The following is a 27364-nucleotide window of genomic DNA, read 5'->3' as shown; positions in this document are numbered from 1 at the left end:
GTCTAAACTAGGAGGGAGCGGAAAACAGAACACTTTATCAAAATAAGGAAATATTTCAATTGTTATGTAATTATTTCTTGATTTAAATATTAACTGAACTCGAATAGGCAACTAAGGACGTGATACCAAAATATCAACAACACAGGCTGGCCTAGCTGTTTACTTTGGAAAATAAATAGGTAATCTGAAAAGAAGACAGTTCTAGCCGCTAGACAGTGTCGTAGGTTTGTGCCGTTCCTGGAACGGCACAAATAACTCTCTGTCGATCCAAGATAAGGCGTTTTCCATTAATTACTCATGTGTATATGAGAAAAAAGGACACAAAGGGTCTTGTAAAGTGACAATTCATCCGGGCCGGTCACGTCTGCGGTATGCATCCAGATTGTCTGTAGACAGAGACCAAGTGGATGCCAGAAGAGGAGAGCGGATGCGGCAGGCCCAACGGAGATGGCGGGCGACCTAGACACCTTTCTCAACAATTGACCGGAGGAGGCACTATATCGGGAGTCGTGGAAGACAAGGGGAGAGGCCTTTGCCCAGCAGTGGGACACCATAATAGGATTAATAGGCTAGTAAAAAAACAGCAGTAGCACAAACATTTTCCTTAAATTTTCTTTACATTTAAACACTTTCTATCAAGTAACACATTTATCGTTACTTACCTAAATAAGTTGACAAGATATCGATAATCGATGATTCTATAACCGACATTAGTATCGATGGTTTTTTATTGCAACACGCCCATGCCTACGTAGCTGTCATTTGTCAGATTTCGATGGCCGCAATGTTGTGAATTTTATATTTCGCGTAGTGTTTACTTGGCAAATTTTATTACTTTCCGCGTATACAGCGTCACCGGGTCTACGTCCGTCCGCCGTAAAGTATATGTAACGCGCTATTCTTATTAGAAATGCGATGGAAACGTGCGCGTAACGAACGCGTAAGGCCGTATTCTTATGCGGTAAACGTATCATACGGTTGCGGTTTACGTTTGTTTTCTATGTGATGCTACTGCTAATCAGAGGCTAACGATGCCTTTTAAACTGTTGAAGAAGACGCGGCAGTACAACGTAGCATCGAAAAGTCTGTTCGTGATCAGTGTAGAGTTGTTAGATGGAGGTGTAGCGGATTGCACGCTCTCGGTTGATTCTACGGGACAGGAATGTCTGGACAACGTGTGCCAGCGGCAGGCGATCAACCAGCCGGAGTTCTTCGGGCTCCGTTACGTGAACAGGCAGCAGCAGCCGCGATGGGTGCAGTTGGAACGTCCGTTAAAGCGTCAGTTGGACAAATACGCGTCTTCCCACCAACTGTACTTGCGTGTGATGTACTATGTGATATCGGGTACGAGTTTAATAACAGATGAAGTCACTCGCAACCACTATTTCCTGCAGCTAAAGAATGATTTAGTGGAAGGACGGATAATCTGTGATTGTCAGCAAGCAGTTGTGTTAGCTTCGTACAGTCGACAAGCAGAATATGGTAATCATGACCGGGAGCGGCATACGGTAGAGTACTTGAAGAACTTGCTGACGTTTCCGAAGCAGATGCTGGATAACGGGCAGTTGATTGATGCAAGTACATTGGCGGAGACGGGGAAGTTGGAATGGCTGACTGCAGCAGTCATACAGCATCATATGGCATTGCATAATATGTCCCAGGTTAGTACATTTATGTAATTTTTATACATACTTAACAAGTTTTTGCTTTTAGGGTACCTCAAAAGGAAAAAACGGAACACTGTGAACATAAAATTCTACCTGTCAACATAAAATTTGGATCTAAGAAGAAAAACTTTTTACACTAGATCCATTTTGGATCTATAGAGGATGATTGTAATTTTACCTTATGGTACCTTAGTCAATGAATTGATGGTTAACTCAGTGGTGGATTTGCAGTATTTGCCGCCCTAGGCCCCAGGCCCTGTAATAACCAGGGACCGGCCCGCTTTCCCTTATCGGGGTTTTATAAGGGTATTGCATAAGGCTTAACTCACCATACCCTTTGCCAGACGAAACCCTTTGTTTTGCTTTTAAAAACCCTTATATAAAGCTACCACATTTGAGTAATCGGTAGCCCAAATACCCTTACAAAACCCTTATCATCCGCTCACCAACACCTTGCATATTGCTTATAAGGGTTAGCCTTATAAAGGGCTTCCCTTTTAGCATATAAGCGTGCTAATTTAAGTCGTCTACCTTGTTCATAAAGCACACATTACTTCGAATCCGAGCGATCGTCGGCGGCGACGGCGGCGTTCTTTGACTAGGCACGTATTTTCTTTCCTTTTCATACACTACCGTAGATAACTAATCCTGTCTCTTTCACGCAAAGCAGCAAACCTTTATAAAAAGCGCTTAAAGATAAGGGTAACCCTTATTAAGAGCTAGCCTTATTTTTGGTTAGCTTTTCGGTAAGAGTTAGCCAAAGGTAAGGGTATGAATGGGCTTGCAGTTCAAAAGGGAAAGTCTTTCAATGTGTTAGCCGTGTTTAAGTGTCGCCCATTGAAAGGGTTTTATCGCGGAAAGGGTTGTCCGGTCCCTGGTAATAACTACTAACCGCCCCTTTCTCAGCACCCACCAAATAGACTGCCGCCCCTAATATCTTCCCACCCTAGGCCCGGAATAGTACATAGATATCTTCTTCTTCATTTCCTGGTCCCCCCTGCTGGGGTGTAGGGCTCGAATCTTGTTCTTCCATTGACTTCGATCTTGGGCAGCTTTGGTTTGGGCCCAGCTCTTGCTCCACAGAACGACACCAAGTAGATTTAGGGCGACCATGTTTCCGCTTGCCGGGCATCGGGCATCGTATAGCTCATTCCCACTATGTCGGATGTCGGGATGACTTTTAATCGGGTGTCAGCGCCTCTGTTCACACTGACAAAACACACAATATTTTATGTCGGATCCGACACAAAATTGTTGTTGTTCGTGTGTGAATAGCTTCATATAAAATGTTCTGCCACTACGACACCCGATTAAAAATCGTCCCGACATCCGACATAGTGGGAACAAGCTCTTAAGGTAAGTACTTATCAACTATAAACTATGGCAATTTCCTGTTCAAACAATAACAAACAACTATTCAGGGAATGAACTTTATCTGTTTTGCATTTTATCCCATCATTGCTAACATGTGCTGCTATTAGCTCACCTTATCTCCTTAATTTATTGTTATTAATAACTCAACCAAAATACCTATAACCCTACTTGTATAGAACTTCATACAGGCAAAGGGTCTAGTTAACTTGGTCATGTGTCATTGTGATATGCATTGTTTAGTTTTTTACGATATGAAGATTCTCATTAAGTACTTGACACAATTAGAATGGATTTTCTCTTTTTTAGTGGTGTGATACATATAGGGAATGGTGGTAATTATAGGTTCTTGTAATTGCAATGTTGAAGTGTGATAAAATTAATATTCATATTTTCTATTATGAACCCACTTTTACTCCAATTTTAGCAAGTCTTATTCACTTTTATTAATTATTATGTTGTGAAAGTTGTCGTTAGATATAAAACTGGTACCTAGGGTGTATTAGGCCTGAAATAAATGACAATTTAATTAATTTAATATACTATTAATTTTCTTTTCACTCCATTAACATTAAATTTTAGTGTTTGGTATAGACTTTGTATAATGTATACATAAATAAATGTGCACGGCGAGCCGCCAGCTGTCATGACCATTCTGTGGGTAGATCAGACAGACGGTGGACGTGTCGTACGTGGACGGAACTAAACCTTGTGTTTTACTGAGCAAGCCCCCTCACGGTGACAGTGGACGTTACACTTTGTATGATGATATTGATAACCACCTTGACAGACCAAAAATGTGGGACACTTTTCCTAGCTTGCTAAGTTTTTGGCAATTTTTTTTTGGTACAAGCTTTTATTGCTCTACTTTGTACTTTTCTTTCCACAGGCAACTAATACTCATCAAGACAATTTTAGCAAACAGTATGCACGAACGTGTCTTGCTATTTCAGTCAGTCTCGGTACAAAAAGTACTGAGGTTGACTGAAGTAGCATGACAAATACGAACGTTTCCGAGAAAATACGATGGAAAACAATTATGCACTACATCTGTATGCAAAATAAGCTCAATCGGAAATCGGGAAGTGGGACAAAATTAGCTTCCAAGATTTGACCCACACTAACTAACTAACATACATACTAACAGAAACTAAAAAAACGTAAAAAAAACTAACATTAAATAATTTAACGGTTTAGACTCACTTGTTTTAGTCACTCGCGCGACATGTGAAATTATTCAATGTTAGTATGTCTCACAACAGTTTAAATTCGATTTGAAAAACTGTCGCTTATGGGGGGCGTAAAAATGTGTAATACCTAGCAAAAACCTAAACAGTAGATAACAGCTGACTGCTATATTCAATGGAATACCTTGATAAGACCCGCGTAGTTGGCATGCGTTATCTATGTGGGCTTGGTAATTAAATTACTCATACCTATTTTAGACATGTTAATCTATGATGCTAAAATTGCTAAATCATATTTTTCCTGTTACTTTTCTTTTTTCGCTTGAACTATAAATCCTCCCGGTATATGTAGAAACATACTGTATCAGTCATTTTTCGACAGGCTCAAGCAGAAGAAGGCTTCATCACAACATGCCAACAACTGCGAGGTTACGGCCAGGAGCTGTTCTCGGCGAAGGACGCCGGCACGAGCGAGGAGGTCACTATCGCCGTCTCGCTCACCGGCATCCGAGTGCTGAGCGAGCATAGCGACACGCCGCATTTCTACAGGTAACGCCGAAGGCCGAACGCGCCACGTACGTCGGCCTGCGCACCGAGAAGGCGCCCGGCATTAGATGGCGCGCCAGGTACGTCGGGTCATGCCCGACTCTTTTGGCATGAGGACGCCGATGAGGTCCGGCATTGGATCGCGCGCAACGCGCCACGTACGGTACGAGGGCTGTTCTGAAAGTTGTTAACTGCCCCGGCTGTACTCATGCCGAGGTATCGATATTCCGCCTGCGCCCGACTCTTTTGGTGTGAGCTGTGTGAGGGCGCCGAAAGCGCCCAGCATTAGATCGCGCGCCAGGTACGTCGGGCTACGTTCGACTTTTCTGGCATGAGGGCATTAGATCGCGCACAGCGCGCCACTTACGTAGCCCGACGTTCTTTTAGCATGAAGTCGCCGCGCCGCATGATGAATACACAAGGCTAACTAAACCAAGCAAAACAATCCCAAGTTCAATATAACTTATGGTAAATAAATAAACAAATAAAAACTTAGACACTTAGAACTGCCAGTGATGCCAATCCTTTTGTTACAGATGGTCAGACATCACAATAGTGATAAACCGCAAGCGAACGTTCAGCATCGAATGCCAGCGGGCGAACGAGTCCGCCTCGTTCCTACTGCCCAGTCCAGAGGCCGGGAAATATGTGTGGAGGAGCTGTGTGCTGCAGCACACGTTTCATATGAGGCATCAGCAGGCGTTGAACGCGCCGCATGACACCACTACTAACTTCCAGGTAAGATATAAACCCCAAGCAGTTAGCAAACGTTCAGGATCAAATGCCAGCGGGCGAACGAGTCCGCCTCGTTCCCACTGCCCAGTCCAGAGGCCGGCAAATATGTGTGGAGGAGTTGTGTGTTGCAGCACAAATTTTTAGATAAATAGGTATAATTCAAGTAGAATAGGCTATGTGACTAATTTTTGAAAATGGTTTTAATTGATTGTTTATGACTTAATAATTACACTACATTGATATTTCCGTGAAATTTCCTGTATTAAATATAAAAAAACAATGTTAAAGTTTATTTATTTTGAACGCGCCTTAAACGCTGTTTTTGCAAAGGGGCTAATCACGTGACACGTGTGACGTCACACGCGAGTAAACTCAGTCAATTGACCTTAGTAAATCTTATGGTTTATGTGCATTGAATTGATTATTTCACTGTCAAATGGTATATAAATGGTGTATAGTGCCGCAATGTTCAAGTACGACTATAAAAAATCCAGATAAATTGTTTGTTTCCGTTCTAACGAATCCCAAAAAAAGAAAAATGTGGTTAAAACTAGCGCGAAGAGACCCAAAGAGCATTTTAGCGCATACAAATGTTTTTATGTGTGAAGACCACTTCGATGTAAGTAATATTTAACTGTAAATAAATATGGTAGTTAAAGCAGCGGATTTTGTTGTATTTAGGTATTTAATGTATTACTACATAACCTCATAACATAGCTCTTTCAGCATTAGTAGGTAGTTAGTAGCATACTTTTTCTTTCAAACTAAAGTGCAGTATGGAGATACTATTCTCGTCATCGTATATTCTATATATATATTTTCGTCGTATTCGTATCATCGAAATCGAAATGTTCGTAAATAAACAATTTCTACGTATACTCACACAGCTGTTTTTACATTTCTAAGTTCCGCAGCATAGTAATCCGGATTATCTTTAAAGAAAAGTGCGTCTATGTCTGGTAGGTTGCCGCTATCAGCTTTCACATATTTCGGCTCCATTTTGAGATTCTTATGAATATTGTGCTACTAGATATACGGATAAATCGGATTATATCAGAAAACTGTGGAACAATAACTAAAATTAACTAAATACAAATAAAACTGTTAAAACACTCAAGGCAATCAAGAAAGTTTACCCGCCTGTGACGTCATCCGAGCGTTGACCAATCACAGAGCGTTCACGTCCCTGATGAAATTTCAAAAAATGTTAAATTTTCTTTCGTTTATTTTCCAAAAACTAAACATAATTTACATTCAAATATAGTGAAATATACTTTATTAGTTTATTATCTTTCAGGATGACAGCAATTCGTTATATATTTTTAATGTTGTCAAATACCCTATTGTTTTCCTATGAAAAATGTGAAGCCTTCGGCTTTCGTTTTCTTTCCAGACGCCATACTGAAAGTGTTCGCGCCTCGCGGGCCGCAGTTTTAAGACTCCTGTTCTAAAGTTTTTTTTTTTGAGGCATCCGATATCGTATTGGGCTAAAATTGTCTGATACAGTTAATTAACGACCTTAGCGGCCTTCAATAGGCTAGAAAGTAACTTGGCATATGGCCAAAAACTAAAAATTTTAGACTGCGTTGAGCCTTCACTCGGTTTATACAAGTAAATATCTAAAACACACTACTTCTTTATATCGTGCCGTCGGCTACGGCGACGCTACCATGACCTCTTTCGCAAATATTAAATGCATAACTCAGTTATGGAGGCGGTTATGTGCGACGCGTGATCGTTTGTTCAAGCGTGGACAATTATCCCACAATACTGTTATTTTGCAGTATTTTATCTCATTTTCGATGAGAATCCTTCTATAAGTGGGTACTACTAGTATCTAGACTCGAGTTTTTCAGTTCCTACTCCTCATATTAGCGCTTTCGTGTGCATTCTTAAAGGAACCCGTGTTTATCTTATAATTACTTCCTATCAGGCACTGGTTTTTACGAAAGCGAATGCCATCTTACTTTCCAACCCAGAGGAGAAACTAGGCCTTATTGGGATTAGTCCTGTTCTTGAACAATGTTTTCCTTCACCGACGAGCAACTGGTAAATATGAAAATAATACTTTAAGTACTGACTAACTCCTCCTGTAATGATGCCAACACAAAATTAAATAAGTGCACCAAAATCCCGCGCTGATGTTGCGTGGGTTATGCCTTCCGCTTCGAAAACACTACTACATACAAATAATGTTGGAAGGTGTCTCATACACTCAAGAGTAACCTAACGAAACCGGCTCTATTTCCATGGAATTTTTTATACAAACGGACCTGTTTTCATAGTTATTTATTTAACTGTTTTCATAGTTGTTTATTTAGTGTATTAATTTTATTTGATATGAAGTTAAAACACTGACAAATACTTTTATTGTGACTATCCTATTAGCGTGCAATGCAAAGAAAGTAGTTTCCATAAGGGTTCCATTCACTGACCAATTAATTTGTAGCCCGATGAATAGTTTAAGTATAAGTAATGTTTTTACAAGCTTTTTATTAATTTGAAACTTGAGATAGTAACTCCATATAAAAATGAATTGTCATATGGACTATAATGCGCGCATGTAACTCCTCTGGAGTTGCAGGCGTACATAGGCTACGGAGACTGCTTAACATCAGGCGGGCCGTATGCTTGTTTGCCACCGACATAGTATTAAAAAAAAATGTGTTTAATTATATACAATTTCTATTTAAATGTACGCATTACCGTGACTACTCGAGTACTCGTATTTGTAAATCGTACAGTAAGTATGTACTTACTTACGCTTAGAAGACTACAAAGCAGTCGATTGTGAGATAAAATGCATAAAATTCCACGTGTATCTAATAAAACCATTAAAATACCAACACCCGCATATAAATACTTAGCAATAGTGGATCGATTCATAAGTTCTTCTTAAGTACGATTCACATATAACGTATTTAATCGTAATCGTAATACGTATATCTAATAAAACCATTAAAATACCAACACCCGCATATAAATACTGAGCAATAGTGGATTCATAAGTTCTTCTTAAGTACGATTCACATATAACGTATTTAATCGTAATCGTAATACGTATATCTAATAAAACCATTAAAATACCAACACCCGCATATAAATACTGAGCAATAGTGGATTCATAAGTTCTTCTTAAGTACGATTCACATATAACGTATTAGTGCACCTATTTAAACCACCAAGTACTAATAATTTTTATATGTTGATTTTTGACAGTCGTTTTGTTTAGGTGCAGTAACATTAAAATTTGTTTTACATAACATTTTTATAAAGGGTCAATTTTATATTGCGATTCGTCTCGATACGATGTGTGTGTGTCGTGCTTAACGGCGCAAGATGCTATCAGTGCGCCCGCGCACGTACCTCGCATAGCTGTGCGCAGACCGTTAGGGTTGTCAATTGTTTTGTTTAGGTATAGTTACTTTATTGAATCTGTAGACAGTTATTATTTACAACGACGGGACTTAATCGCGTAAAATAAGTATTAAACCCACCTCCGAGACCACGGGGACAACGCCGTCCTCGAAACGTCGGAGGTGGGTTTAATACTTATTTTACGCGATCAAGTCCCGTCGTTGTAAATAGTAATGAGTAAAATTCGTGAAAGTTTAAATCAGTGTTCTGTAGACAGTTTCTAATTTTTTTGTAAACTTATATAGGTAGAGACGGACCAAGATAAGTCTGCAGCGAGTTTATTAGCACAGCCACATAATAAACAATAGTACTAGGTACAGAAGACTCACTCTGTAACAAAACGCGTCTATTCAGACAGATATGACCGCTAGGTGGCGCATGCGCGAACAGTGTCGCGCCGCTACAAGAACAGCATGTACTTGTAGCGGCGCGACGAAATCGCGGAGTGTGTCACGCCTGACACAGCTCAGAGCATGAAAGTGTTATTTTAAACGTTACACTTCTACGGCTAATTATGTCACGTTTTCTCTCCTTTATCTTAAAAACATATAAATTTAATATTGATCGAAAAAAAACTAAAAAAGACGTGGCACTCGTGGCAGACAAAATAAGCTTAGCCTGCGGGAAAAGCAGTGACAGAATATTTTAAATCTAAGTTCAAAGTAAAACATAGATGAGATCAGAATATTATAGGAATGATAATAATAGAAAGATTATAGGAATAATAATAATAATAGGAATATTACAGGAATTATAGGCCTTATTGAGTCACATGCAGACTGGATGCAGAGCAGTGGCGGAGCGTCCAAGAACTCAGAACCCCTAGCGTAAATTTCATTCGATAGCGTACGAGCGTTCGCGTTTGCGTTATGTCTATTTTTGTATAGGATTTTGAACAGCGCTCCAAGCGGGAGGTTTTGGAAACTCATAATCCCTTAAAAAATTACACTACGCAAACTCGAACGTCACGTCACGCTCTCGAATTAAATTTACACTTAGGGGTACACACAGTTTCAACCAGATTGTTAATTTTCGGAGAGTTGAGCACGTTTCCTTCAACTTATTACAGGTTTTTAAATGGAATCGGAAAATTAATTAACCATGACAGACGTGACAACCCTATCGTTTATCCATATAGAGGAAGCAACAGTTAGTTCCGCGCTTCCGAGCGAACCGATTAGACAATCGCGATCGGTATGGTGCCGGCCTGCCGGGTGAAATCGCACGGAAGCCATCTTTGACAGTTTGACAGGTGTCTTAATTGTTTAAAAACTTGGGAAATACTCGTAACCGAATTTTGTTGTAAATTCTTCATTAGTACTGCACACCTTCATATGGTTTTTATAGATTTGGAGAAGGCGTTCGATCATGTTCCACGCGATCTCATTTGGGAAGCACTAAGACAGCAATTAGTACCAGAGTTTTACATATATCTTATACAAGATATGTATAAGGACATTACTACTCAAGTCTTAAGCCCAGCTGGCAAAGGGGAAAAGTTTCAATTCAGCGTAGGGGTACATCAAGGTTCCACTCTAAGCCCCTTAATGTTCAATACCGTCATGGATCATCTCACGAAAAAATGTCAAAAGCCTCTGCCCTGGAACATTCTTTACGCCGATGATGTTGTTCTAATCTCGGATGGCGTGGAAGAACTCCAGCGGAGTTTGGACTCCTGGGTAGAGGCACTGGAAACCAATGGCCTTAGGATTAGCAGAAAGAAGACGGAACACATGTCCTGCATTTTCGATGATGTCACTAATCCCGAAAGTATCAAGATTATGATAGGGGACACGATTGTACCTACGGTAACGCAATTTAAATATCTAGGATCTGTGTGCAGTAATGACGGCAAAATTGACAAGGACGTTACGCACAGAACTACTACTGGATGGATGAAGTGGCGTCAACTCACAGGCGTGATGTGCGACAAAAAGATGCCGCTCAAAGTGAAAGGGCATCTGTATAAGACCGCTATAAGACCGGCTGTTCTGTATGGATCTGAATGTTGGGCAACCAATAAGCACCATCTAGACAAGCTGCACACCACAGAAATGCGTATGCTACGCTGGTCAGCGGGTGTTACGCTACTGGATAGAATCCGAAATCAGTATGTCAGAGGAAGCTTCAAGATCGCCCCGATTATCGAAAAGGTCAAGGAGAAACGCTTAAGATGGTATGGTCATGTCCAAAGGCGTTCAGAAGACCATATGGTGAAACTGGCCCTAAAACTGCCAACCACTAAACGCGGCTCAGGCAGACCACCTACCACCTGGTGGACGACGGTTGAAAAAGACCTAAAAGAAGCTCATTTAAATAAGGACGTAGCGCAAGACCGCGCTAGATGGAAATTGAGGACATGGAAGGCCGACCCCAAGTAAATGGGAACAGGTCTAGCGGGAAGAAGAAGAAGAAGTACTGCACAGGTGTTTTAATAAATCGTATTTGTCATCCTTTTTTAGTCAAATTCAGGAGCCTTTTGGACATTGTTCGGTAGGTCGCAAATTGACAGAAGTACAAGCAAACAAGGACACATTTTGCTTACAGACTGGTGGAATTATAAAATGTAAATGTCATGACAGGCCTGCCGGGTGAAATCGCATGGAAGCCATCTTTGTCAGGTGTCGTTTTTGCTGAAAAACCTAGGAAGTAATGAAAATTATCTTATTTTGAAATAGAAATAAATAAAATAAATGTCATATACAAAAGAAAAAGTGACTAAGGCCTCCAAGGCTGGAAAGAACCAGCGTCCTCTGCTATCGCAGCAGATACCTAAACCGCTCGGCCACCTGGGCACACAACATGTAATAGTATTATCATACAGAACGGCCACGCACCGCCCCGCCCCGACTCGAATGACCTCGCCCCGCGACAGCAGATTGACGGCCGTTTGCCGGCCGCTCAGTACTATTTTTAAGCAACATACTCACACTATGACTCATGCCGCGTGTACAGACGTGCCGTTCACACATAGAAACGCAAGTGATTTTTGATGTATAGCGTGTCCGCCTTGTGACCTGGGTCACGGCGGCATGGGTCGAATTTTCTCTAGTATATGTAATTCCTTAAGGGCTTACGGCATCCTCTAGCCATCTCTAAGGGAGAAGAGTTATGGTTCGTTCCTCCTATCCGAATCAACTCAGGTTATCCAGGGCTAACGAGAGCTCCAATTTATTACCCTGTTTTGTACTAAGTTTGTGTTAAAATTACAGCTCAAGTGGACAAATTAGGGCAATCGGACTGTCATTTTAAGATCTGGGTGACTACAAATAAATAAACCATCCGTTCTAACATTTCATTTGAATTTTGCCGTAAAATTTGCATGTACGGTGCATTCTGTAGCAGTTATGTACGGTGGTGAGTAATGCTTTCCGTTCGTTTTCTTGGATACATCAGTCAACTTTATGTCCCATTTAAACTGCATAGGGTTAGGTCGAGGTTTGACAGAAGTACAAAGTACAAGAAAAAAATCATAACTTGACAGGTATAGTTTACTAACAGAGATTTAAACTAGGTCAATAAAATTTTACTTTTTTAATACCAAGAATCCGATCTGCCTATGAGGTGCTTGCCGTGCTTGGCACTGAAAGTGGTAAATGTCATAAATAGGTAACAAAAATAATAATACTATTCTACTATGTTACACTTAACTGAAATAAAGTTATGATATAGCTAAAAAAATAACTACACTATTTTTAATAGACAATCGCGATTGTTTTGGTGCCAGGTGAAGTCTCACGAGGCGGCCATCTTGACAGTGACAATGAAAAAAAAACACATACATTCTACACATGTAACATTCATCATCGTTTTTACAGTAAGATTGGCAGTTGAAGGAGATAATGACATTTCATATACAGCAAAACCGGGCGATCGCTTTCAAACAATGTATCAATCAATAGACAAGTGCGAGTTTGATTTTCGCTATAGAGGTTTTTTACCATCGCACTATTTTTATCACTTGTTATTTTATCTCGGCCACCTTACGCTTGACTCGTATTTATCTCTTGCCGTTATGCATTTTATACCTGTATAAACGTGTAAACATATCATGTTTATATGTAAGGTTTATGTTGTATAAGGTTAGGTTTATATATGTAATCAAGAGAAACAACAAATAGAATTTATGAATTACCATTTTATCTTAGGGTAGCTAAATATCTCCATACCTACCTTGACATTTGATTTTATGGAGGGTAACATACCCTAATGTCGACACCCCCTCTAAAATCGGCCATCTACTTTGGTAATTACTAAGCCTGAACTGAACCTAGATTGAACTCGTTACCAAAATAAACTTATATTCCTAACAGACCGTTTCTTCTTCCAGCAGGAGATTGGTCTCTCAGACAGCCGCGAAGAACTAGACTCCAGGGAAGCCAGCAGTTCACGTCTAGAGTCCAGTCTGAGCCTGTCACACCGAGCGCATTCTACCTCCTGTCTCGAGCTGAGAGACGCACTTCCACCTCGCGCCAGGTACTTGTCTCTTAGAAACATGTTTCTTTGAAAGCTCTACTTGACTCTAGAGGCAATATGAACTAGACTCCAGAGAAGCTAGTTCACGTTTGGAATCCAGCCTCAGGCTGTCACATCGAGCACACTCCACCTCCTGTCTAGAGCTAACCTTCTTTAACCATAAAATAAAGTTTTCAACATAAAATGGACACCATCAGTTTACCAGGTTTCCGTTTGGTTTGAAAACTGCCCCTTATTTTCAATGAATTGTGTATTATATACATCCGTGGTTGCAAAGAACAAACATATATAAACCCATCGTGACGTGATTGTACGTTAATTCATGGTAGGTAGTATAGCGGCCTTTCTGCAGGATGTCTTCCATTCTTAAATTAAATTATTTGAAAGCATACCTTATTTATTATCTATCAAACTATTATTAACGATCAAATCAGGAACAAGACTATTAATTGACTATGACCTGCAAATAAATTGTGTGTTTGATTTCCTGCCGTAAGTATCTTCATTTTTATAGGTTTTACTTGAAAATGTGTTATTTCAGAGTCCAACTACCACAGTACCGTCCCGCGCCCGACTACGAAACCGCCGTCCAACAGAAATACCAACAACAACGCGCCGAAGCACAACTACGCTACCAAAACCACGCCGTCGCCAAACCTCTCGCCTATGGCTCGCATCCCGACATACACCGCATACACTATCCCGACGTCACTAGACATACGATAAACCAGGCGGCCGCTACTGATGACTACCTATACGGCCTTAAATACATGAATAACTATCAGATAGCTGTCCATCCTGACGTCAAACCAATGCATTATGTCAATGTCTACAAACCACCACCACCTTACCCTTCAAATGGTTTAGCTTCAAACTCAACACCAGATTTAGCCGTTGCCAGCCAAGCGCTAAACTACCATAGGGGTTATATCAACTCTCATGTATCTGGATCTAGTCCTGACTTAGTCTCAACCAGAACTGCTTTGAACAGACTAGGTTATATACCTAATCCTGTGGTCAATTATCGACCTAATGCTATGCCACATGGGACTTATAATAATCTAAATTCAGTGCTAAATCACAATCCGCATCACATGATCGATCAGCATATTTCCGATAACATACAGAAGGTATACGATGAGAGAGGGAATATTATGTATTCTATGCCGATGCATAGACTTAATTATCAAAGGCATATAGTGTTGCCACAACAGCAGATAGCTTCGGGAAAATTAAGCGATACTCATGAACCTATTTATGAAAACGTACCTTTACCGTGGCATGATAAAGTCACTATGCGAGATCGAGCGCAAAGTCTTACAACTACCGATGAAATAAATAGAATAAACGAGAGAAATGGCAGTCATCCAACTATTAACAAATATGGGAATCATTCAAAACCTTTACTAAACGTGCCTTATCAAATAAAAGTCGAACCTGATAGTCACTACGTAAACGCACAAATAATAAAAGGTGTTCGCGAATCTAGCGTACCAAAAGACTTGAACATATCTAATAGGTCTATAAACAAAGACGAATTCGAAACAGTAGCTTTATCCATCGATAAAATATCTCTAAAAGACGATAATAATTACGATGAAACTCCATATCAAAGTCTCTCAACTCACCGCGTTTCGAATAACAATACGATAAGTAAAACGAACGATAACGTAACAAGCATAAGCGTGCCTGATATACGCGTAAACGACTCAGCTTTGTCGAGTTCCGTCATGAATTCGACATATAGCACTAGCGTGGAGTTAGACTCAACGAAAAGCAGTGTTACTATGAATGTGAGTAGTAATAGTAACGTGAGTAAAGAGAAGAAGCGGAGACGATGGGGTGTGTTTATGGGGAGGAAGGAAGTGAAAAGTGCGACCCTGGGGAGAGATAGAGCGAAGCCGCAGCCCCAACCGGCGAACAAGCATCGCTGGTCGACAGGCCTGCCCAAGTTTCAGCCGCTACCGCCCAGTATTACCAAAGAAACTATGGTAAATATTTAGCTTTAAGTAATTCTTATGGATACCGTCTTTAGATCTTAAAAAGTACCAAAACGATAGTACTTTAAATTAAATACACATTAGTTAAATATTTAATAATTTCCTATTTTGTTTACCGTGTTATATAGAAATTATGTTTAAAATCCTTAGTATTATAGTATATTCCATTCAGATATGACAAAACAATCAAATAAAAATCATGTGACTTCTTTCGACCAAAGGTGAGAAGGATACAAAAAAATATAATTCATTTGCCGAAATATTGAGCCACATGGTTTTTGTTTACATTATATTTAATATGGTGTACATATATAGATAAAGCAAATTGGTAAAAAAACCAGTAAACCGTTAAGAGACCGGTGTCGATTTTAGTCGCAAAAATTTAAAATTGATAGATTTAGTCGGTGAAATTATACACCTTATGTTACCTAATTGAAATGACAAGTACTGGTTTCTATTAGCACGTCTTCTTATCTTACCTTTTATCAGATCAATTTGTTGAAAACAGACTCACTAAATTAGTAATGTTTGCTTTTCTGATGGACGTTTAGGTAAACGCGCGTAAAGCACTGATTTTGTCGCTCTTATTTATAAATTTCGTAAAGTTTGGACGGCTAAACATGGTAATTTTGTATTACACATATCCTGTACTTAACGTTTATCAGACTACATTTTTATTATTATGACTTTGAAGTAGTGTAAATGAAAGTTAGACGAAATCAATCTTCTCCAGAAATTACTTTAAAACAAGTGACAATTTCTCTGAAAGTCGACTTAATTTCAACGTATTTTTGATACTTAAACAATCTCCAACATTTGCTGAAACTATTCTTATACATCAATTTGTATAATTTACCACCATAATTTTTTGATGATTTTTTAAAAACTGCCCCTTCTTTTCATATATTACCGGTGACGCACGCTCGCGACCTCATTATTAAAAGGCAAGATCAGAAGACGTGCTAATAGAAACCAATACTTGTTATTTAGATATTACGTAACAAAACGTGTATAATTTCAACGACTAAAGTATGTAAAACCTTTTTTCCCAGTGTCAACTCCTAGAACGCAAGATGTCCGACGACCAGCTCTCGTTCGCGTTCGAGCAGATCCCCAAAGGCCGAGCCACGGGCGGCTCCGTCCGGACAGCTTTGCTACCTCAACACGCCGCCCTCAACGGACTGAGCGCGGACGATTTACCCTATGAAGACAATAGGGTGAAGTTGCATCCTACGCCAGCGAATCCGCATGGGTATATGAACGCGTCACATATCACGGTGAGTATTAGGATATTCGCCAATACTTATAAAAGATCTCTAGGACAAGTCCGAACAGCTTTGCTATAGTTTGCATCTTCGCGCATGGCACTCGCTGATACACAATGGTCACGCGCTCACCAACAATGGGCACGCGCACGCATAAAAGGAACAAAGGCTTTTGTTTAACAGATTAGGGTCTTTGGCGAAAAAATCATATGAGAAGAACACTGTCAGAAGCGAAATTAATTAAAAAGCTACAGATTCGCATATTTTTAGAATAGAATAGAAATCATTTATTCAGACAACACATAAATACAACACATACATATCAAATACAAGACAAAGATAAACCAAACAGTAGAAATAGAGATGTGAAGCCGAAATGGTCTCCATGCAGCTGGCACGACTAGCGTGGTCAACGGCGCTGGTTTTCTGCGGAGCGGGACACGTTGTGGACGACGTTACATAATAATATTGAGTAGTATTTTTATGATTTCTCCAAAAAGTCCAATCCCTATCAGATGATATTGTATCTCTTTCTTTCCTGCACTGCCATAAAATGTCTTTATTTTAATATTTTCAGATGAAACTGGTTTTCTTATTACAGATGACCGTAGGCAGTACGCAGCGCTTCTACGTGGTGGCGAAGGTGGATCATAACGTGCCCGCCGCCATGCTGTGGGAATGCGCGTGGCAGGTAATATACAGGGTGGCTAAAAAATAAGTGCATTCCTGTTGCCAGGGAGGTTTTGGGATTATACTGAGCAACTTTTACTATGGGACCAACCACGAAATCGCGAAAAAAAAATTTACCCTCCCATAGAAAACGGACCAGTCAAAATGTATGAAACAGCCATATTTTTTTTCGCGATTTCGTGTTTGGTCCCATAGTAAAAGTTGCTCAGTATAATCCCAAAACCTCCCTGGCAAAGGGATTGCACCTATTTTTTAGCCACCATGTATAGATTCAAACCACGCTAAGTTTTCATGCCAAGTGCTACGTCAATTAACTCAATTATAGAGCTTATTATTCCCAATATGTATTCATTCTTACTGTCTAGTTTGTGCAAAGTTAGCGTGGCCAGTCTATTTCAATGATACAATGAGGAAAATTAACTAATCATTGCTCTTTTTTCTGGTATCATAATTTTCGTACATATAGTGTGCCATTGCCAGTATCTTAGGTCACCCAATCCCAATATCTCGAGTGTAATCTTTTAAAGGCTAGGCGCTTTGGTTATACTTTAAGGTCCAGCATACGTGCCTGCAATATACCTACTTATAATTATTATTCACAACGACGGGACTTAATCGCGTAAAATAAGTTTTAAATTTACCTCCGACGTTTCGAGGACGGCGTTGTCCCCGTGGTCTCGGGGAAGACCTCCTCCGTTGTCCTCGAAACGTCGGAGGTAAATTTAAAACTTATTTTACGCGATTAAGTCCCGTCGTTATGAATAATAATGAGTAAAAATTGTGAAAGTTTAAATCAGTGTTTTCACCTACTTATAATATACTTAAATAATTAGCTTTTTCGAATAATACTTAAATTGTATAATGTGTTCAGGTTGGCAGTATACTATTGGCTCGTGTGGGAGCCGAGCGACCACATTATTTACCGCCTGAAGACTGTACTGCTGACATTGGCAAGGTAAGTCTTTTTTTTAGGGTTCCTTAGGGCCAAGCCAGTTGCACCAACCACTGTTAACATACTGATCAACGTCAAACAGCAGAAATCTATGAAACTTCCCATACAATAAAATTTTGCGAACGCTTCAACGGTTTTTTAGGGTTCCGTACCAAAGGGTAAAAACGGGACCCTATTACTAAGACTCCGCTGTCTGTCTATCCGTCTGTCCGTCTATCACCAGGCTGTATCTCATGAACCGTTATAGCTAGACAGTTGAAATTTTCACAGATGATGTTTTTCTGTTGCCGCTATAACAACAAATACTAAAAAGTACGGAACCCTCGGTGCGCGAGTCCGACACGCACTTGGCCGGTTTTTATACTGGTATTTTGCCTACTGTTTTTTTTATATAATTGTATGTTACTATACTATTTTATATTTAATTGTTTTAAGCTTGACATGTTTTATTTCATTGACGGTTTTATGTCAATATGATCCTTAAAGAAAATGTAAATACCTATGTATTAGGCCCTTCGCTCACGGAGCTACTCAAAAATGTCGGAACTAATTAGTAATTACAATTACAAACCATTTAGAAACCGTACCTCGCACACGACGCTACTCAAGTTCCAAGGTTTCAGTCAGTTCTGTTTATTTCTGCTCACAAAAGCACACGAGACGGACAGACAGACAGACAGACAGACGGACGGAGAGACAGACAGACAGATGGACAGAACGGACAGACGGACAGACAGACGGACAGACAGACAGACGGACAGACAGACACGGTTTGCTTGCGTTTGCTGCACAAAAAGGTTTGCTCGCTCATTTTTTCCAAAATCACAGAAAACTCTGGTGACCAGTAGCGCGGAGACCGGCACGACGCGTCACGCACGATCAGTTGCTGACGCGTTACTAACCGGTTTGTGACTAGTCGCGTCGTGTGCGAACCTCAATGAGAATGTATGGGCGGTGACGCTCAAGCAACTCGTTAGTAATTTACGTTTGTAACTAGTTATTTTTGAGTAGCTCCGTGAGCGAAGGGCCTTATTGTTCTTTGTTTCCAGTTCCAAGTAACATCGATGCGTGAATCTCGCGCTTCTTGGGGTGGGTCGGTTCAGCTGCGCGTGCGCTGCGGCGGCCGCTCGAGGACGGTGTGGCACGTGCACTATCGGCTGTGGAACGAACCGGCACCGGAACTAGTTCAGCCATTCCTTGGTAACTACGTTTTAACCGTATTACTCTTTTGACCGTCATATTTTTTTTTGTTATGAAATAGGAGGCAAACGAGCAGACGGATCACCTGATGGTAAGCGATTACCGCCGCCCATGGACACCCGCAACACCAGAGGGGTTGTAAGTGCGTTGCCGGCCTTTAAGATGGGAATACGCTCTTTTCTTGAAGGTTTGAAGGTCATATCGGTCCGGAAATACCGCAGGCGACAGTTCATTCCACAGTTTAGCTGTGCGAGGCAGGAGGCATATAATTTATCAACGAGCGTGCTCGTGTCGCGCGCGGTACGAAGTTACACGAAGTTTTCTCTTATTTATCAGATCGCGGCGAGATGTGTTTTTGTATGTTTTATACACGTGGACCTCCCTTATTTTTTAGCGATCCTGTATATCGGTCTATGGCGATTAAAAGGTCACAAATATCTTGGCCGAACTTCACTTAAGAGCCCGTTATCGATTTTAGTCGCAAAAATGTAAAATTGATAGATTTAGTCGTTTAAATTGTACACCTTTTGATACGTTATAGAAATAACAAGTACCGGTTTTTATTAGCACGTCTTCTCATCTTGCCGTTTTACAGATCAATTTTTTTAAAACAGACTCACTAAATTAGTAATGTTTTTTTTTCTGATGGACGTTTAGGTAAACGCGCATAAAATAATTATAATAATTTTGTCGCTCTTATTTGTAAATTTCGTAAAGTTTGGGCGGCTAAAAATAATAATTTCGTATTACACATATCCCGTACTCGACCTTTTACGGACTACATTTTTATTATTACGACTTTGAAGTAGTGTAAATGAAAGTTAGACGAAATCAATTTTTTCCAGAAATTACTTTAAAACAAGTGACAATTTCTCTGAGAATCGACTCAATTTCAACGTAATTATGATACTTAAACAATCTACAAAATGTGCTGAAACCGGATCTTATACATCATTTTGTATAATTAACCACCATAATTTTTTCATGAATTTTTAAAAACTGCCCCTTCTCTTTATATATTACCGGTGACGCACGCTCGCGACCTCATTATTAAAAGGCAAGATGAGAAGACGTGCTAATAGAAACCAATTCTTTTTATTTAGATATTACGTAACAAAACGTGTATAATTTCAACGACTTAGTGCCAGTTGCACCATTCGCACTTGACAGACTGATCAACGTCAACCGGCGCGCCGCGGCGGTTTACTATGAAATTTTCCATACAATGAAATTTAGCGAACTCTTTAACGATCACAAATAGTTGGTGCAACCGACCCTAAATCTATCAATTTTATAATCTTTGCTCCAAAATCGTTAACGGGCTCTTAACCTTTTCAACGCCACGTCACCGAAGTGTCAAAACTGAAATTGAACTTTATGCATGTAGGTCTGTCGCTCTGTGGTATATTGCCGATCAATCGGTTTTTAGTACCTACGATGCGCATATATCGTTCATTGGCGTCCAAAATTTTTTTTTTAGAATTTCTAGCGGAACTAAACGGGCTCCGCCTAGCGTGCGAGACGGAAGCGGACGCGCTGGGCGGGCACAACGCGCCGCTGCTGGCGAGCTGCGCGGGCGGGGCGGCGCGCGCCGGGCTCGCCACGGCCGCCGCATTACTGCTGCACATTGTCGACTGCAACCAGGTAAGGGGTCGTCCATTCATTACGTCACAGCTTAATCCCCCCCCCTCCCCCCTCCTTGTCACACTTGGCAAAACCTCCCCCCTGGTGTGACCGTGTGACGTCACATTTTTTCAACGAAATCGGCAAATCAAATTAAGTATTATATTTTTAATATTTTCTTCGGTTACCGCGATAGTTACTCGTGAAATAAAACTATGAAAACGGATTATATCGCGTATATTGAATTTATAATACATCCCGACGTTTCGAACCCTTTACAGCGTTCGTGGTCAACGGGTGACTGAGGTAAAATTACAAAGTGCAAAAATACCCACACCCGGGATGTATTATAAATTCAATATGCGCGATATAATCCGTTTTCATAGTTTTATTTTATTATATTTTTGTCAAAACAAATATTAGCAATTTTATAACCCAAAACTGATTACGAAAGAAAATTAAACGAATAAAAATTATTATCGTTCCAAAAACTTTATTAAACTATACAGCGAATAAAATAATTATAATAAATTTTCGATTCCTGATGATGTTAAAGTGACGTCACAATCGCAAAATTTGCGACTTACAGCAACATGTCACATTTTCTTGACCCCCTTCGTCCCCCTAAACGTGTGATGTAATTAATGGATGACCCCCTAAGCGACGCACCTCAACCGCAGAATAAATATTTCACACAAAATGGCCCCTCTCCACTCCTCCACTCTTACAGAATCCCTTTATTGGAAGAATTTAACTTGCCTAACCGATGTCACATCATTTTTTATATGTACTTACGCTTATCATCATCAACTTCCTCGCGTTTCCCGACTTTTGCCCCGGCTCATGAGCTAGGGTCCTAAGCCCGAGAATTGTCGTAGGCAGTTTTTACGAAAGCGACTGCCATCTGACCTTCCAACCCAGAGAGTAAGGTAAACTAGACGTTATTGGGATTAGTACGGTTTCCTCGCAATGTTTTCCTTCACCGAAAAGCGGCTAGTAAATATCAGTAGAGTATAAATGCTTATGTAAGTGTATTCTAATGATATACACGACACGGTGGCTAAAAACTAAGTGCATTCCCGTTGCCAGGGAGGTTTTGGGATTATACTGAGCAACTTTTACTATGGGACCAATCGCGAAATCGCGAAAAAAAATTTGGCTGTTTCATACATTTTGGCTAGTCCATTTTCTATGAGGGTATTTTTTTTTTCGTGATTTCGTGGTTAGTCACTTAGTAAAACTTGCTCAGTATAATCCCAAAACCTCCCTGACAACGGGAATGCACTTATTTTTTAGCCACCCTGTATAATCGATGATCTTATGAATAAAGAAGTAGTCTTATTTAGAATGATATTTCGTACATAAGTTTCGAAAAACTCATTGGTAGATTGGTACGAACCGGGGTTAAAACCCGCGACCTCCGAATTGAAAGTCGCACGCTCTTACGACTAGGCTACCGGCGTCATATATACTTATGCTTATGCCAAAAAATATATTTCAGGAGCTTGACATCCCTCGCACCATAGGCCTGTTACACCAGCAACGAGCCAATCTCATCAGCAACGTGCAACAATACAAGTTTCTGCACCAACTGCTCCTACACTATCTCAAGCAATCGCGACTCATTTAAAACCTACCTCGAGGTATTTAGACCACTATCACAGGGCGGACACGCTATACATCAAAAATCGCGTTTCTATGTGTGAACGGCACGTACATGCGGCATGCGTCATTGTGTGAGTAAGTTGCTTAAAAACAGTACTGAGCGGCCGGCGAATGCCCGTCAATCTGCTGTCGCGGGGCGAGGTACTTCGAGTCAGGGCGGGGCGGGGCGCGGCCGTTCTATATGATAATACTATTACTTATTCTGTGCCACTATCCTGGCTCATTTAGACTATGGTCCGACTAATGTCTACCTTACTTGAAAGTGTAAAGGTGACTTTGATAGCGTACGACGGCGCTGAGGGATTGACTAGTTACGACGCTTTTAGGTGTTCAAAAGGATAAAATCGCTGTCCCAAGGTATTTGGATCACGGTCGCGAGGTATTTAGACCACAGTTCCGAGGTATTTAGACCACAGTTCCGAGGTATTTAGACCACAGTTCCGAGGTATTTAGACCACAGTTACGAGGTATTTAGACCACAGTTCCGAGGTATTTAGACCACAGTTCCGAAGTAATTAGACCACAGTTCCTAGGTATTTAGCCCCAGTTCCGAGGTATTTAGACCACAGTTCCGAGGTATTTAGACCACGGTCCGACTGATTAACACCACGATTCGACTTATTCAGACCACGGTTGCGACTCATTCACACCGCGGTCATGACGCGTTTTGGCAGCCGCAGAAATTATGGACCTGTCGGCAAGTTGTCTGAACCAAGACGAAATTTTTTTACCAATAGAGGAACTAAATGTTTAGTTGTATGTGAAAAACCAACAACTGCCTGGTAGGTCAAAACGAGCATATTTATACAACCTTGAATAAAAAAGGAACGAGAGAATTTTAATTAATAAAGAAAAACTAGATTTCCTGGGTTTTTTGACAATGAAGTTTAAAAAGGGACAAGGTAAAGGAAATGGATCCGACGGTTACTTTCAGAAGATCATGTCGTGAAGGCATTTGCGGCTCCTGCGGCATCAACCTCCAGGGTGTCAACTGCCTGGCGTGCATAACGGAGATACCAAAAGATAAAGTGATCACTATACTGCCGCTACCACACATGTACGTCCAGAAACACTTAGTGGTCGATATGACACACTTTTTTCGTCAATATAAATAGTATCAGGCCCTATCTTGTGCATCCAGACCCCCTACCCATGGGCAGAACGCAGTATGCACAAAGTATCTAGGACAACAGTAAGTTAGTTGGTTTGTACGAGTGCATTCTATGTGCTTGCTGCTCGACATCGTGCCCCAGCTACTGGTGGAACGGCCGCAGATTCCTAGGACCTGCTTCATTGTTGCATACTTACCGATGGGTGATAGACTCGAGGGACGCAGATACAGATCGGAGGCTGTGGGACGTCAGAGATGACTTTAAAGCGTTCAGGTGTCACACTATAATGGTCTGCATGTTGGTTTGCCCGAAAGGCTTGCATCCAGCTCGACAGATTTCAAGTTTGAAGCGGTTAATATCGAAAGTGGAGAAAAAACCGGAGCCGGAATTGGATCCTTTGGCGTTTGCCAATGTGGGTATAAAATCGGCGTCTTCTTGTGGTCCATCTGCTGGCGGAGGTGGGTGTAAAAGCAAGTGAATCAATATTTTTATTAGTTAAGCGCTTGATTATATTAAAATGCATTTGTTGTTGTTGTTGTAAACAAAGGTATTAAAAGGACATATTAAAAGGTTTCTATAACTATGACCCCTCAGATGTAAAAAATAAATATCAGGGGACATCTTACACAGATCAACCTAGCCCCAAACTAAACAAAGCTTGTACAGTCGAGTTCATAAATATGTATACATTTCTTCACCCTAATCCATTGCCATAAAGTGAAAAAATGTATACATAATTATGAACCTGACTGTACTATGGGAGCTAGACGACGATATATGTACATACTTATATAGATAAATACATACTTGTATACATAGAAAACACCCATGACTCAGGAACAAATAATATGTATGAATTTGTAACGAAAATATTTTGTCGCAGTTTTGGCAGACAAAAAAAATCTTTATAAAGGAAACGCCTAATGATATTGATATTCAGTTGTTTTTATACAAAAACTACCCTATATAACCAGAAAATAATATCGCATGCTGTTTATGTAAGCGCCCTATGATTGAAAATGTTTTCAGAACATTGTATTTATAAATATTTTATATTCAAAACGAGATTGTAAAGTATAATGAAATGAATTGTTGTGCATATTTGATTGATAATTTTATAGCCCTACGGCGTTGTATGAACTGTTTTACTATTGTATGAGACGCATGCAGTATTGTATTGTTATTTAAATTAAGCGAGTTTTTATATTGTGCCTTTATAGTTTGACACTATCGATATAATAATGAGTAACAATAATTTATGTGACTGCTACATAATGAAAGGCATTAAAATACGAGTGTGGGTTTATGAAACTCGCTTTCAGCTCGTTTCATAAAACATCACACGAGTGACCTGTCAATATTTAGAAGCAAAGCCAATAATCGTGTCATTATTATGTGATAGTGTCACAATAATTTCTAATTTGATCTGCTCAAAAAAATATTCATAATTAGTAGATATGTCAGTGGGCATATAAGTTTATCATAGTACTTCTAATCGTTAACTTTAACAACAAAATTTTCTAATTAATGATAATGATGAACATTGAATAGGCACAGCCTAATTTGTAAAGCCAGTGCACACCGCAGACGTGCGCGTTGTAATATATGGAAGCTTATGAGAAGTGGCACACTGCTTGCGTCACGTGTGCGTGTACGGCTCCAAGATTTTAGCGCTAGCGCACGTGTCGGTGTGCTCTGGCCTGCATTGTATTATATGTAACTTATTAGCAAAACTGAATTAGTTAAGATCACATGTTTGTCGAAAAACTAGTCAAGGGTTTTTGAAATAAGTTACAAATACATAAAGCTCAATTTTTTTTTTGTTTTAGTTCTTAGCAGATCAAATTGACTAATGCGTTGTATAATAAGCTCTAACATATTTTTCTTAAGACGTATTTTAAGAAATCGTGTGCCTTAACTCGGAGATTATAATAGGGATCTGAAGTTATTCTCGTGTGCCTTCGTAGTTAGTTAATTTTTAATTGAATTTTATAAACTTATTAATATTTTTTATAAATTTTTGGCTACAATTTGTTAGTAATTTAATAAACTGTTGTATACAAGTCACAATTTTATAACGGTTTGGTCGAGAAAAATTTAAACGGCGCTAATAGTAAAAATACCTGATAAAAAAAACTCATATTTAATATAGGAATTTTTGTCCATCAGTGGATTTATGAATATGTTAGGTACTTACTACTTACCACCCACGGGCAATAAAAGACTTTTCATTAACCCGTTTCCAGGTCGCACCAATCTACAAGATTTACCCAAAAAATTCTAATATATTCCAATTAATCCAGCTCTGATCCAATCTCGTTTGAATCTTAAAAAGGAATGCTGAACTGAAGTTGAAATTCTATTGACACGTATGTGGTCGATAAATCGTACTATGCCTGGAAAAGGGTTAAGGAGTGAACTACAAACACCCGAGATTTCAAGAGATAATGTGCATTGGAGTGAGTTTGAAAGTGGGATAGTTTTGCAAGTGGCTAATATCTACTAAGAAGCACTTTCCATTGTAGCAACGTTCAGTATTAACTATGCTTATAAGCGTTGCAGTAGCGTAAGTGTTGCTATAGTAACAAATGTTTCTGGTTTAGTATATTACCCATTTTCAAAATAATTAAAGCTACCCCATGCACCTTACATAAGTATACAGTGTGGAAAGAATGAATGGGCCCTGGAGGGAAAGTACCTCAAAACCTTAAGTTAGCTCATTTTGCTTAAAGGACACATTATTTTATTTTTGAAAATAAACAAAACTAGTTTTTTTTTTTTTTTTTTTTTTCAATTTTGTCTAAAAATATTCTTGAATACTAAATATTCGATTTTATGGATATTTTGTACGACAGACGAGTGTAAGGCCTAATGTTTATTGGAGAAATGTTATGAAGTATATGAATAGTAGAATAAAATAGCGAGTGTTTATTTATTTTATTTTTTTGTCGGTTCGATTCCCGGGTGAAACAAGCTAATTTTAAAAAATCTTTTAATGCAGTTTTGTTTCTTTTTAAAAATAAAATAATGTTGCCTTTGAGCAAAATGAGCTCACTTAAGGTTTTAGGGCACTTTCCATCCAGGGTCTATTCATTCTTTCCACACTGTATATTTGTACAACCCTTAAGAATCTTCTGCAAAATTGATATTTTTAACATGAAATTTTAAACGCTCTAAAAATATGTAAGTGTAATTCCCTAAACATTTTTACATGTTTTATGCCTGTGTTCATTCAGTAAAACTTATGATTGTATTATATCTAGTCGAAAGGCAACTCCATATTAAGTCTAAGTAACGATATGTTTTGCACAAACTTGTTAATCTCAAGTTTTATATGCATTTTATTTTCCATCGGTCAAACCAATGATATCTAATGCAATAACTTTTACTGACTTATTGAGTATTTGTATTTCTTTGTGAAATAATTGATATTTATATTATTAAAGATTTTTTTTGTA

The 27364-nt window shown here is 39.5% G+C and overlaps 1 protein-coding gene and 1 pseudogene across 1 annotated transcript; both read left to right on the top strand.

The window, feature by feature from the left end:
- The first annotated feature begins 763 nt into the window (after positions 1-763).
- LOC134744836 (tyrosine-protein phosphatase non-receptor type 21) lies at positions 764-27364 on the top strand. The gene is made up of 11 exons (XM_063678754.1): positions 764-1661; positions 4608-4774; positions 5308-5509; positions 13254-13399; positions 13941-15390; positions 16452-16676; positions 17266-17355; positions 18226-18309; positions 19356-19506; positions 20987-21150; positions 22631-27364. The coding sequence occupies exons 1-11, from the start codon at positions 1032-1034 to the stop codon at positions 22757-22759; spliced, it is 3438 nt and encodes a 1145-aa protein (XP_063534824.1). The 5' UTR covers positions 764-1031; the 3' UTR covers positions 22760-27364.
- LOC134744851 (succinate dehydrogenase [ubiquinone] iron-sulfur subunit, mitochondrial-like) lies at positions 23706-27364 on the top strand (annotated as a pseudogene).

This window comes from Cydia strobilella, chromosome 10 (genome assembly GCF_947568885.1).
Source record: "Cydia strobilella chromosome 10, ilCydStro3.1, whole genome shotgun sequence".
Taxonomy (NCBI): domain Eukaryota; kingdom Metazoa; phylum Arthropoda; class Insecta; order Lepidoptera; family Tortricidae; genus Cydia; species Cydia strobilella.
This window is presented reverse-complemented; position numbering and strand designations above follow the sequence as displayed.

What these genes read in the sequence shown, in the direction of transcription:
- LOC134744836 (XM_063678754.1), top strand. Translation starts at nt 1,032, where the DNA reads ATGCCTTTTAAACTGTTGAAGAAGACGCGGCAGTACAACGTAGCATCG. An exon ending in GACACGCCGCATTTCTACAG is followed by an intron (nt 4,775 to 5,307) that starts GTAACGCCGAAG and finishes CTTTTGTTACAG; the next exon opens with ATGGTCAGACATCACAATAG. An exon ending in ACATTGTCGACTGCAACCAG is followed by an intron (nt 21,151 to 22,630) that starts GTAAGGGGTCGT and finishes AATATATTTCAG; the next exon opens with GAGCTTGACATCCCTCGCAC.